We start from the raw sequence: 15,233 nt of genomic DNA on the forward strand, positions 1-15,233 counted from the left end.
CCTCCCATATGGGACCTCCTACCTAATGAAGTCAAGAATCAAATAATTCTAAAATATCTCAAATCAGCATGAAAGGGGCATCTAGGAACTGAAGATGCTTTCAGTGGCTTTAGAGATGCTGGCTAACAGAATACTGGTTACAAACTCCATCAGCTATGCAGCGTCTAACACAGCTTGACACTGTTTACTGCATCATGTCCAACCTTAATTTAACTATGAATTAAAATACTTAGTGTGTGTAAATGCAGTAGAAAACAGAAAATACCTGTGAATCATACCTCTTAATTGTCCAGGTTTTGACAGAATACACAAATTTTGACTCATACTTTTGATCACTTCATCATAAAATTTGTAGTTTCCTGGCAAATCACTCAAGACTGAGGTTACTAAATAATGGCACAGATTTCATTTTCAGACTTCATATCTTTCAGAAAATATGCTACTTATTTTCATATTACTACCACCAGTCCCACCTACTGGAATGTGACATCTGTCATTTCATCCTTGGTGTGGAAAGATCTTGTCCAGTTGCCCCCAAGTCTTGAACATTTGTCCCAGCCATAGCCTTAGTTGTGGCCATTTCAAACCACCAAACCCTAGCCATCTGTCACATGCCCTAGTTTACCATGCAAACTTTGTTCTCTTTGCAGACACGTTTTTAATCTTTTCATACAAGAATAACTCAGTTTCATGATTCCTGTTATGCTTGAAATCTTGGTTGTGCAGTATAAAAGACAAGAATGCTAGATGTGTTATAAAAGGTCCTTTTAGCTACCTTTCTTAAGTGGTGGATTCCCGTCTTACTAATTTCTTGATGTTCTCCCATGATGCCCCTGTCCACCATGCATGACAAGTTGCCGCTATGCTAAGTGTGTGTGGAATTTCACTAAGGATGGGGTACATAAAGTACAGTTTTGTACCTACCATAAATGTAGATGTTCGAAGATCCACATTGCTGCAGTCCTAACACTTGGGTAGTCCGCTGTCCCAGTCGGCCCGAATACCAAAGTATAAGGCTGACGTCGGTCAAGGCGCATTAGTCTGACGTCAGGACGTCAGGGTACAAATGCGCATGACCGACGTCATATCCTCAGTCTTTTCTTGCCCCAGATGTCAGAAGACCCTAAAAAGATAAGGCCAAAACCAAAAAACACCAAACACTCCTGTACCTAATATATGTACAATATATACAAATTTACAAAGTACAACCCCACCCACACAACCACCCCTAAAAACAGAGGGAAGGAGGGAGGGTAAATTGGACTGCAGCAATGTGGATCTTGAACATCTACATTTATGGTAGGTACAAAACTGTACTATGTTCTTCATCTCACATTGCTGCAGTCCTAACACTTGGGTAGAATCCCAAAGCAGAGGTAAGGGAGGATGGCTAAACTATAATGAAGCAGGAGCTGCCAAAATGCCCTGCAACACAGCAGTGGCAAAACCAGCCCTGGATTTAGAATAGAGAGGAAGGTGGTAATGCTTAGAGAAAGTATGCACTGAACTCCAAGTAGCTGCCTCCAAAATATCCTTAGTTGCCACCCCCCTTAGAAATGCTGGTGAAGTGGCAGTAGCCCTAGTGGAATGAGGCCTAATCCCAGCTGGAATCTCCTTGCCATGATGGGAATAACAGAATGCAATGCAAAACCCAATCCACTTAGATATAGTTTGTTTTGACACAGGCTTGCCCTGAGAACTCAAAGCAAAAGAAACAAACAACTGCTGAGACTGCCTAAAACCCCTAGTCCTGCTTAAATAATAACGCAACTGCCTGTGTACATCTAAAGTGTGCAAAATCTTTCCCCCCCTATTCTGGGGATCTGCATAAAAAGTAGGCAAATGAATAGTTTGGTTTAAAGCCACACTAGAAACCACCTTAGGCATAAAGGAAGGATTAGTACGTAATGATACCCTATCCTTATGGAAAATCAAAAAAGGCTCAACCGCCATAAGGGCCTGCAATTCAGAAACCCTTCTTGCAGAAGTAATGGCCAACAAAAAAGCAGTCTTCCATGACAAGTATTTCAATTCAGCAGTAGCCATGAGGCTCAAAAGGTTGTAGAGTAAGTTTCTCCAACACAAAATTGAGGTCCCAAGCAGGAGTAGGAGCTCTATTGGGGGTCTTATATTCTTTGCCCCTCTAAGAAATTGCTTGAACAAAGGATGAGAAAACAATGGTGGGTCACAATCATAGTGAGCTGAAATTGCTGCAGCATGAATCTTAATGGAAGAGAAAGACAAACCTTTGTCCAATAACTCAGTAAGATATTGAAGAGCCACACTCAAATTAGGCTCAGAAACATCCAAATCCTTTGCTGCACTCCAAAATAAAAATCTCTTCCATTTTTCTGCATACACTTTACGTGTACTAGGTCTTCTGGCTTCCATAATCACATTCAAAACTTGTTGAGGAAGTTGAGACCTGCTGTGGTTCAAAACAGAATATGCCAGGCTGTTAGATGAAGAGAGTGAAGCTTGACATTGAGTAGATGACCGTCCCTCTGAGACAAAAGGTGTGGAATCAAAGGTAAAGGCCATGGAGGCTTCCTTACCAGATTCCTCAGTAATGGGTACCAGTGTTGCCGAGGCCAATCTGGAGCTATTAGAATCATCCTTGGCTTGTCTTGTCTGACCTTTAGGAGTACCTTTGGGAGGAGAGGCAGAGGTGGAAAGGCATACACATGAAGATTTTTCCAACTGAAAGAAAGAGCATCCACTTTCCAAGCTGTGTGATGAAACCTTTTCGTGCAAAACTTTGGCAGCTGGTGGTTTAGTGGAGAAGCGAACAGATCTATGTCTGGAGTTCCCCATGACACTGTTAATTTCCGAAATACATGAAGATCCAGTTTCCACTAGTGGGGATCCATGATTTGCCTGCTTAACACATCTGCTAAGGAGTTCTGTGCTCCTGGCAGAAACCTTGCCTGAAGATGTAGCTGCAAGCTGAGCGCAGTCTCCCACAAAATCATTGCTTGCCTGCATAGAGGATAAGAATGTGTTCCCCCTTGCTTGTTGATGTACCACATGACAGTTGTGTTGTCTGTTAGAATCAACACCTGCCCTGGAAGAAGTAACTCCTTGAAAGCCATTAATGCAAACTGGACTGCTAACATCTCCTTCATGTTGATATGTAGATGCTGTAGTCTGGCAGGCCACTTGTCTTGTATCCACTTTCCATTCAGATGAGCTCCCCAAGCTATGTCTGAGGCATCTGTCGTTAGAATCTGACTCGCCTCTGGCGGGTCACAGAGAGTCCCTTGTTTAGGTGACATTCCTGAGCCCACCACAAAAATTCCTTTTGAATGCAAGGTATTATTGGAATGACAGTGTCCAAATCCTGGCAGTGCTGTGTCCATACATTTTGAGATACCATTGCAGCTTCCTCATATGCAGTTTGGCATTGGGAAGCACCAGAATACAAGATGCCATGAACCCTAAGGCTTGAAGGACTGTCCTTGCAGTCAGCCCGGACTGAAGAGAAAGTTGATGGAAGTAAAGGGAAAGATTCTTTTGTTTGTCCAGGGTTAAAAGGCCATCTGGGTTGCTGTATTCAGTCTCACACCCAGAAAGCACATGTCTTGAGAGGGTACTAGACTGGACTTTATTTCGTTCACAGAATACCCCAGGCATCTTAGCACTGCTATCACATATTCCAAATGCTGAAGAAGCTCGTCCTTTTCTTGAGCCAGAATCAGGCAGTCGTCCAAGTAAGGATAGATTTGTATTCCTTTTAGCCTGAAGAAAGCTATGACTGGAGCCAGAACTTTTGTGAATACTCTGGGCGCAGTAGATAAGCCAAAGGGCAATGCAGAGAACTGATAATGGGAATTCCCAGCTCGAAAACGCAGATACTTCCTGCAACTTAGTCTGATAGGCACATGAAGGTAAGCCTCCTTGAGATCTAAAGTTACCATCCAGTGATCTTTGCCCAGCAGAGGTAAAAGCTGTTGTAACGTCAACATTTTGAACTTGGGAATGTCCAGATAAGTGTTGAGGATAGATAAATCCAAAATCGGTCTCCACGTGTTCCCCTTTTTTGGTACTAGGAACAGGCGAGAATAAAATCCTAGGCCCCTGTCTGGCACAGGAACCGGCTGAATGGCCCCTATTTGGAGTAACAGAGAAATTTGCTTGTGAGCCTCTTTTCTTTGTATAGGAGGAATGTCTGGCATGCCTTTGAAAGGAGGCAAGGTATGGAAATAAAACCTGTAACCGTGGTGAATGATATCCAATACCCATCTGTCTTGGGTAATTAAACTCCAATTTTCTTTGAAAAGTGCCAGCCTTCCCCCCAAAGGTGCTGCCAGGCGAGAAGGCTCTGGCAGCTGAAAAGGCAGGTCATTGGGTCTGCTTACGAAAGGACTGACCCCTGCCCTCACCAGAAGACTGAGCAGGGAACTCCTGTTCTAGGCCTAAAAGAACCTTGAGCTCTGCCCCTACCACGTCTAGACCTACCCCTAGACTGGGAATCATAAGAAGGATATGTCCACCCCTTAGTAGGCCAATTTCTACTAAACTTCGGAGGCTGAACCTGCAAAAAATCTTTAACAGTCTGCATAGACTTAGCCTTGTCCTCCATTTTCTTTAAAACTGCTTCCACAGGCGAACCAAATAACACATCAGATTGTAAAGGAGCATCTAAAATCCTTGTCTTGACATGCTCAGCTAAATTCTGATCCCTCAGCCAGGCGTGCCTGCGAAGAACAGAACCAGTGGCTGCCACCCTCGAAGAGGCCTGTACAGCATCAAAACCACATTGCAAGGAATGCTTACCCACCTGTTCAGAAACATGAACTAAATCCTGCAACTCTTTACACTCAATACCTTCCGCCAGAGCATCTACCTTAGACTTCAATTGTGAAAGGAGATAATTTTGGTATTTCAACATGTGAAACTGGCAATTCAAAGCCCTCATGGCTAAAGTGGAAGAAGTATACACCTTCTTTCCCCATCTATCCAAAGCCCTTGCCTCTTTATCAGGAGGAACAGGATTTTTAACAACAGAAGCCTTAACACCTTTAGGGCCCTGAGAAACAGTTTCTGGGTCTGCCCTAGGACTCTTAAAAAGATACTTATGAGCTTCAGGCACCCTATAATACCTATCCGGTTTAACTGGGGCAGGAGGCAAAGAATCAGGGTTCAGGGAAGCCTCTGCAAAACATCTTCTACCACATCCAGAACAGGAGGTATAGCTAAAGGCCTATGCTGGGGTAGAAACAAAATTCCCTAAGCCTTTTCCTGGAATCAGAGAAATCTTGACCTTCCCATTTAAAATGCTCCCTCATGGAATGAAGAGTCTCTGAAAAGAAAAATCCTCAGGAGGAGAAGCGAAGGAGTAGAATCATCTACATCAGAATCAGAATAAGGAGGATACTCCTGCAAGTCTTCAGCCGAAGACTCAGAAGCCTCGAACACTGCTCAAAACTCTCAAGCTCAGGTTCCACCCTAGGCCTCTTATCAGGGGGGGGCATAGAACCTCTAATCATAGTGATCAAATCTTCTGCCATTTTAAGCATATGTTTCTTAGGCAGAGACCCTGAAGAACTAGGGGAGACCCCACTGAAGTTAACCCTGGCCTGCCTCTAGAAGAAGCCTTGGAAACAGAAGGGGAGGGCCTAACCACCTTAGGAAGGGAGGGAGAACAGCTACCTGAGAAGCCCCTTCAGCCTGGCCTACCTCCTGAGAGGACACATCTTGTAACAGTAAAGTCTCTCCCTGAGAATCCAAAGGAACTTCTGGTAGAAACACCGGCTCCACCGAGCCCTCTAAAGAACCGGCGTCCGGGACAGGCGGTTCTTCCAACCTAAACTTGCTGCTTTGTCCTTGCGCTTTTTAGATGAAGCGGGCGGAGCATCCGACGGCATGTTATAATTACAACGCTTCCCAAAAACTAACCTGGCACAATCTAATCTTCTCTTTATAGTGCGTTTGTTAAATTTAGCACAAGAGCGACAGCCAACAACGTCGTGCTCAGGCCCTAAGCAAGGTATACACAAGGTATGGTAATCCCTATGAGGTATCTGTTTCCCACAAGAAATACAGTTATTCACTTTTTCTGACATCCGGTTAAATACTGAGGCAAGAAAAACCCAAAATATTCCCCAACGGGGTACTTAGCCAACTTTGATTCGGTCTGAAACTCCGACTTCAGAAAATTTCAGAACGCCAACCTGCACTCGCAATACTGCTTCTGCATCGGACCATGCGGCAAAAAAGACTGAGGATATGACGTCGGTCATGCGCATTTGTACCCTGACGTCCTGACGTCAGACTAATGCGCCTTGACCGACGTCAGCCTTATACTTTGGTATTCGGGCCGACTGGGACAGCGGACTACCCAAGTGTTAGGACTGCAGCAATGTGAGATGAAGAACATCTGAGGTCCAAGCTGCATCACTCCACTGTTTTCATCAATACAGCTCTTATCCGAAGCTGGGTAAGCAGGGTAACCTTCTCGTGGCAGAAAACTGCTCCTTCCTAAGTATCAGTCTATGATGAAATTGTGGGAATGGACTTCTGTGGTGGAGCCACAGTGTTTGGTAATGCTGTAGGCATTGTACTACATTCCATTCTGTGGCCCCTGGGGCTGAAACTTGTTCTTCATATCTTGATCTGTCAAAGAGTGTTCCTATTTATCATTAGAATGTTCTTATTCTGACCAACTAAATGCTACACATGGGGCTGTTAAACAACAGGCTATGAAAAGCAGTCTCTTGTATTAATGATGATATATCTTTGGGTGTTTGTCCCATAAGGCTTGCACTGCCACCCCACAGCTTTGTGAAGCAAGCTGATAGCTTGCCAGGTGTAATGCTGCTTTTGACTTGCTTTAACCTGCATCTAGCACCAGGATGTATGCCCTCCACTGTTTTACTGTAATGAGCTATATCACTGGCCAACCTTGCATCTTCATAGTGTCTCTAAACTGCTGTAGTACCCTTTTGTAAACCACCTAATTATCTGTACTGAGGGTGTTGTTTATTAGCAGTCAATGTCATATGTCCAACAATGCTGTTAATGAATTTGTACCTGCATTGGTACTGGTGATGTTTCCAGCACAGGTCTATTGAATTGTACTCACTGCAAAAACAACACAGTATAAAACATCCCATTATTCTATATCTCACCTTTTTTGCTGATTGCTCCTCATTTGAATTATACATGTGTTGTTTGATATGAGATGGGAACACCTTCTTTGCCTTCTGTTTCTATCTCCAAGAAGAACTCCAGCTGTATAATGGCAAACTGATGTCTACCACTAATTACTTTTGGCCACCTGATATTGAGCTTGCGTCAAATGAAGTACCCTCCAAATCCTATACCACTCACTGTATTTGTTGATAAGGATATGGAACCAGTTATTCTGAGAAAAATCCAGTGCAGTCAGAGAGTGTGCCAACACACAAGTAGGATTATTACCTCTAAAAATTTAGATGACTGAATGCGAGTATATTTTTAAACAGCCAATGTAATATATATGATAAACACATAATGACACACACATTTGTTTATTTATTTATCTTATGTACTTCCATCTTGATAATGGGGTAAGAGGTCTAGCCAACACAGCCATCTCAGCCACAACAGGGCCCCTTAGAGCAAATGATGAAAATTTTAGTAGTAAAAGTGAAGTATACTACTAAAACAATTACATGCACTGCATACATAATTTTAATAAAAGACATGCATTATCACATATCCAGCACATACAAACTTGATGGACATTCAAGAATGCCTTGAATTGCAAGCCTGTCAGTAAGACGTACTGAGGCTGTGGTTTTAACCCCATTAATATAAACATAGATTATGTGTCACATATATACATATGCACATAGATAGGATAATATGAATCATGTGTTGCATATATACATACATATGCACACAGACAGGATTTTATGGGGAAATATAAAGACTACATTTGCCTCAACTTTCAAAAGGTAATCAGGGTAAATCTGTTGCAGTCAAACATTCAGTAAAGGAGTGAAAGCTCTATTTTGTCAAAATGCAGGGAAGAAAAAAGAAAATAAATTCAGTCAGATGGAATCAGTATTATACAAACTGTTGCTGTGTGATTCCTGAAGAGCATCAGCTAATGGGAAAGTACTTTTAGTACAGTAATAAGATTCAGTTTCAAAGTTGTCTGACATTTTGACGAAACCTTCAAAAGATTTTATTCTTCCCGAATATTAGGACTTTTGCAACTCAGTGGGTTTGTTTGCAAAATGCAACTGTCCACAGCAATGCTGTCCTGTGAAATGGGGAAACTCTGTCTGATTATAAAGGTATGTCTGTACTAATAAATAACAGTAATGCAGACCATATGAAAAAGAATTACCAATGAATGAAAAAAGGGAAGTAGCAACAAGCACAAAACAAAAACAAACAAAAGAAAATGCAGGTGCCTTAGCAGGGATAATCATCCAAATAGTAACAAGTACATACTAAAGAAAATATAATTTCACTGCTGCAAAGGCCTTCAGATCTGAATGTGACTAGATAACATCTCTGGCTGAGTGAAAACCAGTCATTCAACTACTCTAATAGCCTATGGGTATGGGGAAGGAAAATACAGAAGGACAAATTGTGAACCCTTAGCACTTCCTACAACAACCCACCACCAATGAAGTTTGTGAAATCTGACCTGCAGTATGCTAACAATCTTCTCTGAAAATTTTGCCTCCAATTGAGCATGTGATTCACACAGCACTAAAATGTAAACAAAGTCTTTTAGCAAGAAAATGATTTTAGAAATCGTACAGTGCTCCTTTAATCATATTATAGAAATGAAACTCACGGCCTCTCTTTGCCTCCTGTGACAATCAGTCCATCCCTTAGTGTTGTATACATGGTGAAAACAGGCCCATTGTGAGCTTTGGCAACAACTCGCACCAGCAAATGGTCCTTCCAGACACATACATCTCCACTTATGGTACCCGTAAAGGTCAAGTTATTCTAGAAGGAAAAGAATGTTTTTATTCAGTAACACAAAGGGAAAATCAAATTCCCTGAACAATTTGCTTTGTAAAACACAAACAGCCTCATACTTAAGTGTCCTTTTCCCTCATTCAATGAATTTAAAAATATTTAATAATAAATAATAAAAAACACAAGGCAATGCTTCTTACTACACAGTGCTAATCAAGAGTTCATTGATCACAGAGAAATATTTGAAATAATACAGTAGAAAAGTTCTGACATCAATACAGAAAAAAAATAATCTAATTTTCCTATTTCCTAGCTATATCTAAGAGAACACACAGTTCTAAAATAAAAAAAATAAAAAGATAGCGGTGGTTTTGTTGGATGTTCTGAAGACAAATGCTAAATGCTCTCATTCTTTCTGTCCTTAAATTGATAACACAGCATCACTGATTCATTTCAGATTACATAATTTCTTTCTGGTTCCCAATCTAACAGAAACTCAGAGGTTAATGGCCCTTTTGATCTTGCAGCTGGTCAGGAAGCCAGAGCAATAAAAGATATTATACATGTAAATTCTAGCCATTAACTCTGGGCTCAAAACAATAGGCAGAATGCGTTCATCTAGACATCTCGGCTCCGGGTTTTAGATCGAAGAATTTCACAATGCTTGACTTATCAGCTTTCTTACAGCAGGGTGCACTGTTGTTACATTTTTTTTCAGTTCAACATCCAATACAGTCTTTTCACATTTACGAGAACAAGCCTGTGGCTTACATTAATATTTACAAATGACAGAATTATCTACAAAATTCTATCTAGCTAGGCCAGTAGCCTTCACCTATCTTCACATACATATATATACATTATATATATATATATATATATATATATATATATATATATATATATATATAAAGAAACAGAGTGTGTGTGTGTGTGTGTGTGTGTGTATATATATATATATATATATATATATATATATATATATATATATCTATATAAAAATATATGTATAAACATCTATACACACACCAGCTTCTGAATTACAAAAATCTAAAAATGACCAATAAGAATAGGAAAATACATTTAAGGAAAAGTCTTTCAATATTTCCTTGATCTCAGCACCCACAGTGCATCTACGCCTGCTGCACCCCATCCACAAACTAAAACTAACTTTCACCTATGTCACACAGACAGAACTGAAGTAGTATTGTAAATTTACAGTTACTATTCCTATTTCCATTGAACTATACACAACCAACACTGAATTACAGAACTGTTTACAGAACTTTAGTGAAACAGCCAATTTTACTGATAAATGAACTGCGGACAGTAAACAGGAAATGTGGGTACTGACCCAGGGCAGTACTGAGAGGCTGTTTTACATGGAGTTGCACTTTTCCGCATTTGAATGTTCATTTCTTTTGTAATTTAGAAGACAGCAACAAAACTCAAACTAGCTTTAAATTATTAACACCAAGCCATAGTGGAATTTCACACCTTCTGACACTTGCAGAGTTCCTGCCTTTCAGCTTTTGCCTGAACTAATTTATTAACAATGTAATCATGAAACGTGCATGTAAACAAACTTAAATATCTTGAGTTACTAAAAAGGTACAAAGAAACCGTAAGCATGGAAATTGTTTAGCACACACTCCTCTTCACAATGGTGATAATTCATTTGTCAGCTAGACATAAAGTTCATTTTATAGAGAGCGGTAAATAACATAAAAAACATGTATGTTACTGTGATGATTCCAATTACTGTTAATACTTCTTTCTACCCAGAGTAAATCAACTCCAAATACAAGTGTGATGTTTGTGCAGATGTCATCTAAAATTTGTTGTAAGGCAGTTTTGTAGGTGTCACTCTATTTTGAGATGTTTATATAATGATAATCTATATGTATATTTCATTGGATAAATAAATAAATGCAAATATCTGCCAATCAGTTCAACTTAAACTTCAGCTATTAGTGTACATTTCTACCATCATTGTTTATGCTTTCATTTGATATCATGAAGTATCATGTAAACAACTCCACCGAGCGTGTGGCATACGTCTGTAATCCTATCATCCTGGGAGGCTGAGGTTGTTGGATCGAATCACACTTCTGACATATATTTATAATATTTCAGGAAAATTCACATTTACTCATACTCCAAATTCCCCATTTGGATCAAGGGCAACCTCTAACCTATATGCTGAATAGGTATGTGACAACATGTTCTACAATGCTTCTAAGTGGACACTGGTTAAGATATTAACAAAAATATATTTACGTATATACAGATATTTTATTGTTAAAAATCTGCAACATGCTAAAAGGCAGACAGAAAGTATTCAGTGACAATTTATACAACCTTATATAAAATTTGTTTTGATATGATGAAGTACCATATAAACTCCTTCTAAGTCCAGTTATTATCAGAAACAATAATAACAATAATACAGCACACATTCATAACGTGACATGAAGAAAATCATAGTTTCTCACTTACTAACGACATATCATTCGGTACACAAACATTCCTGAAATATGTACTGACCTGCCACTGAAATGCTGCTCCACAATGCTACTAAGTGGACAGTGGTAGACATATATGCATACATATGATATTTATGTATCTTTGCAAATTTTTTTGCTAAGGAAATATAGATATTGGTAAAAAGGTGAGTGTAACACACCAGTTATCACTGGCAGTTTTTCCAGAATTATGTAAATTTTTAATAGATACCACGAAGTACCACCAACTCTATCTTGGATGAGTTATTAACAGAATAATAACACGGACCAAAGTCAGTCAGAATTTGAAATAAAAATAAAATCACATTTTCTTACTTACTGATAACCCCACTTGGATCAGGAGCTATTCCAAATCTGTAAGCTAAGGTAGAAGGTAAAATACTGTACCACATTGCTATTAAGTGAAGAGTGTTTGAGAACTTTCCATAAATATATTTCTGCATATCTTCATATTGCTACATATGTACAAATGTCACAAATGTGGTGGCAGTCAGACATTACGTCACTGAGAAGTCTTCCCACATCATGTAAGCTTATAATTGATAGCATAAAGTACCATATAAACTCTTGTGGTAAAGTTATTGCCAGAAATATTAATATAGCATGTATTCATAATTTAGCATGACAATAATCACTATTTGTCACTTCCTGCCCACCCCATTTGGGTCACTAGATATTCCTAACCCATGTGCTGACTCAGCATATTTCATAGTGTTCCATAATACTACAAACAGAACAGTGCCTGACTTACCCGCATTAATATAATAATTGTATTTATTTATTTATTTATTTATTTATTTATCCTTTGTTACTGGGTTAGTCCCACTAGCTAGTAGTCTCTTTTCAGGGGAGACTTGAGGTGGTATTTATACTACTATGGGAAATCTGGCCAGGGCATTGGGGAACTTTCAGTAATCTTTTCAATAGGTGCAGTGGGTTCTTTTATATCCACCTGAGTTACCACCAACTCAAGCAGATAGCACCTTAGTTTAATGCCTCATCTGAAGGACAACACACTCAGGAGTACAGCACCCCCCAGCAATGCTGCACTGCAGTGTCAGTAATTGAACTACCCAGTGTGGGAATAGAACCCATAGCCTTCTGTACCAATAGTGGGTGTATTACTTGTTGTGCCACTGACACAATTTTATGTATATTTGCATATTTTCACTGTAAAAGAAAAACATGACTCTTCAGAATGACTTCAGAAGTTGTTGGCATTGCATTAAATTTCTTACAGGCTACTTGGAGAAATTAGTAGCCTGATTCCAAAAGACTTCCTGTCTGTGTAACTGACTTACTCTAGTATAAGTCTGCTTTACAGACAGGCCTTGCACTGCAGTAAGCGACTTTCACTGAAAGTAAGTCTTCTAGAGTCTTGTCCTATGATTACAAAATAAATGGTGAAAACACAAAACACCATTACAAATACATGGACAGTGGCGGACAGTTTATATTTTCATCGGTGTGAACATACCAAAGTAGAATGACAGAATAATAATCTGTAGTACACCTAACTCCAAAATGCATGACTACTCAAGGAGATCATGGGAACAAATCATATCGCTGATCTGGCCAATTACTGATAACAAACTGAAGTAGTACAATGGTTCCTTAGAAGATTAATCAGTTTACTTTTGAAAGGTTGAAAATTAACCTGCCGAACAGCCTTTTGTGCAAACCGAAATGCCGAAACTGGCATTTCCGAACGGCACTAAAGTTCGAAACTCAGCAAAATGAAAAGCAGATTCTCAGAGTTTCGAACTCAGTTATCGAAAACACACTGTAATGCAGGGGGGAAAGCCCTCCTCCACCCCCATGTGGGGGGCTGCACCCCCATCCCCCCTACTTTAATATTCTTACTCTGAGGATGCGCTACAATGGGGAAGGGATCCATTTCCCGATCTCCACTACAGTGCACTCCGCACCCACAATACCGAATCTGCGATGAGAGAATGTCAATGTGCATTTGTTCATTGCACATTCGATGTATTGTATTCCACTAACTGAGGTCTTGAAAACGTCCTTTTGTGCAACTGTCTTTTGACAAGTTGCACTTCAGCCTTTCAAAGGTAAACCGATTAATCATAAGGCTGAAAAATAAAAGTTATGCACTCACCATAACTATGCAGCTGTGTTGTCCATTTTCATTGTTCCTCAAGGAGTGTGTCTCAGATCCGACTCAGCTGCTTTTCTCTAGATTCTTTGATCCAACTCTTGACCTCCTCCCTTTACCCATAATGCCCCTAACTACTGTATTACCTCAGATCAAGTTTGCTGTTACTAATAGAGGTTATAATAAGAAAGAAAACAGTATAAGTACAGAATAGGGGCTCAAACAAGAACCATGGTTCCTAACAAAATCTTCATAAGGTCACTACCAAAGGTATGGATGGGGGAAGAAGAGGCAGGAAGTTGAGGAAGAATGAAACTGGACAACACAGATGCCTAGTTATGATGAGTACAAAACTTTTATATTTGATGTTGCCATTTTCATTCATTCCTCAACAAAGGGACAGAGTCCCCAGCTACAATAACCCTGGGTGGCCCCCTTGGAAGGATGTTCCAGAGAACCACAGAACCAAATGCAATTGTGTTTCTGGATATGATATCAAACTTGTAATGAACAATAAAAGTATGAGCACTGAACCAAGTGGCAGCTACACAAATATCATCAATGGAAGTTCTGGCCCAGCAAGCAGATGAATTAGCCATAGAGCTAGTTGAATGAATGCCCTTTTGGAGGTCTTGGCAAGGACAAACCTCTTACAAAGTAAACATAGGAAATACAATCTGTTATCCATTTGGTTAAGGTAACTTTGGACACTGGTTTTCCTAATTTGTTACTGGTAAAGGAAACAAAAAGTTGATTAGCTTTTCCTAAACTCCTCCATTCTATGAAGATAAAAACAAAGCTTCCTGTGTACATCTAAAAGGTGAAGTATGTATTCTCTTTTATTTTCAAAATTTGGAAAGAAGACTGACAAATTGATAACTTGGTTTATGTTTATTTTGGAGGTAATTTTGGGTAGAAAGGAGGTATTGGTACATAAGGTAACTCTATCTTTATGGAAAATCAAATAAGAAAGTTTTGAAGAAAGTGTTTGGAGTTCAGAAACTCGCTTCGCAGAAGTAATAGCCACAAGAAAGATTGTTTTCCAAGGAAGAAAATTGAGATCTGATTTAGTCGAGGGTTCAAAGGGAGACTGGACCAAGCTCTGCAATACAATAGTAAGATCCCAAGGTGGAGTAGGATCCTTTACCGGAGGTCTAAGCCGAACGGTACCTTTAAGGAATGCTTTACCTAACTTGGATGAAGGTAGAGGGGAATCATTATCTCGTATGTGGTAGTCAGAGATGGCTGCTAGCTGGATTTTAATGGTGGAGAAACTAGCACCACTATGAAAAATTGATGCAAGAAAAACTCAAACAGCAGGAATTGAAGCAGTGAAGGGATCTGAATGTCTCTGTTGTGCCCAAAAAGAAAATCTCTTCCATTTACTCTTGTAAATTTTCCTCACAGAAGGTTTTTGGGGTGAAAATAAGATTTGGCGGACAGGAGAAGAAAACCTGGATTGTCTAGCCATCATTGGAATTGGAGAAACCATTTAGTCAATCTGAGGCCTGGAATATCTGGGTGAGTCATTCCTGATGGATGTGATGGTAGATCTGGAATGTGGTCCAGTGTCCAAGGGGGTCATAGTAGGTGAGACCACAGGGAAGGGGAACCAAAATTTCCAAGTCAAAAGGGGGCAATGAAGACTGCTCTTCAACCAGAGT

General features: G+C 39.9%; 1 protein-coding gene across 1 annotated transcript in view; it reads right to left on the reverse strand.

Annotated features, from left to right (window-relative positions):
- The window catches only part of LOC122803780 (echinoderm microtubule-associated protein-like 5), a 3,919,718-nt gene that overhangs the window by 569,349 nt on the left and 3,335,136 nt on the right, over positions 1 to 15,233 (reverse strand). Inside the window, exon 36 of the mRNA XM_044073467.1 lies at positions 8,798 to 8,955. Within this exon, the coding sequence (XP_043929402.1) occupies positions 8,798 to 8,955 (158 nt within the window). The remainder of the gene's footprint in view (positions 1 to 8,797; positions 8,956 to 15,233) is intronic.

This window comes from Protopterus annectens, chromosome 6.part0 (assembly GCF_019279795.1).
Source record: "Protopterus annectens isolate FY-2018-M chromosome 6.part0, PAN1.0, whole genome shotgun sequence".
Lineage (NCBI taxonomy): Eukaryota > Metazoa > Chordata > Ceratodontiformes > Protopteridae > Protopterus > Protopterus annectens.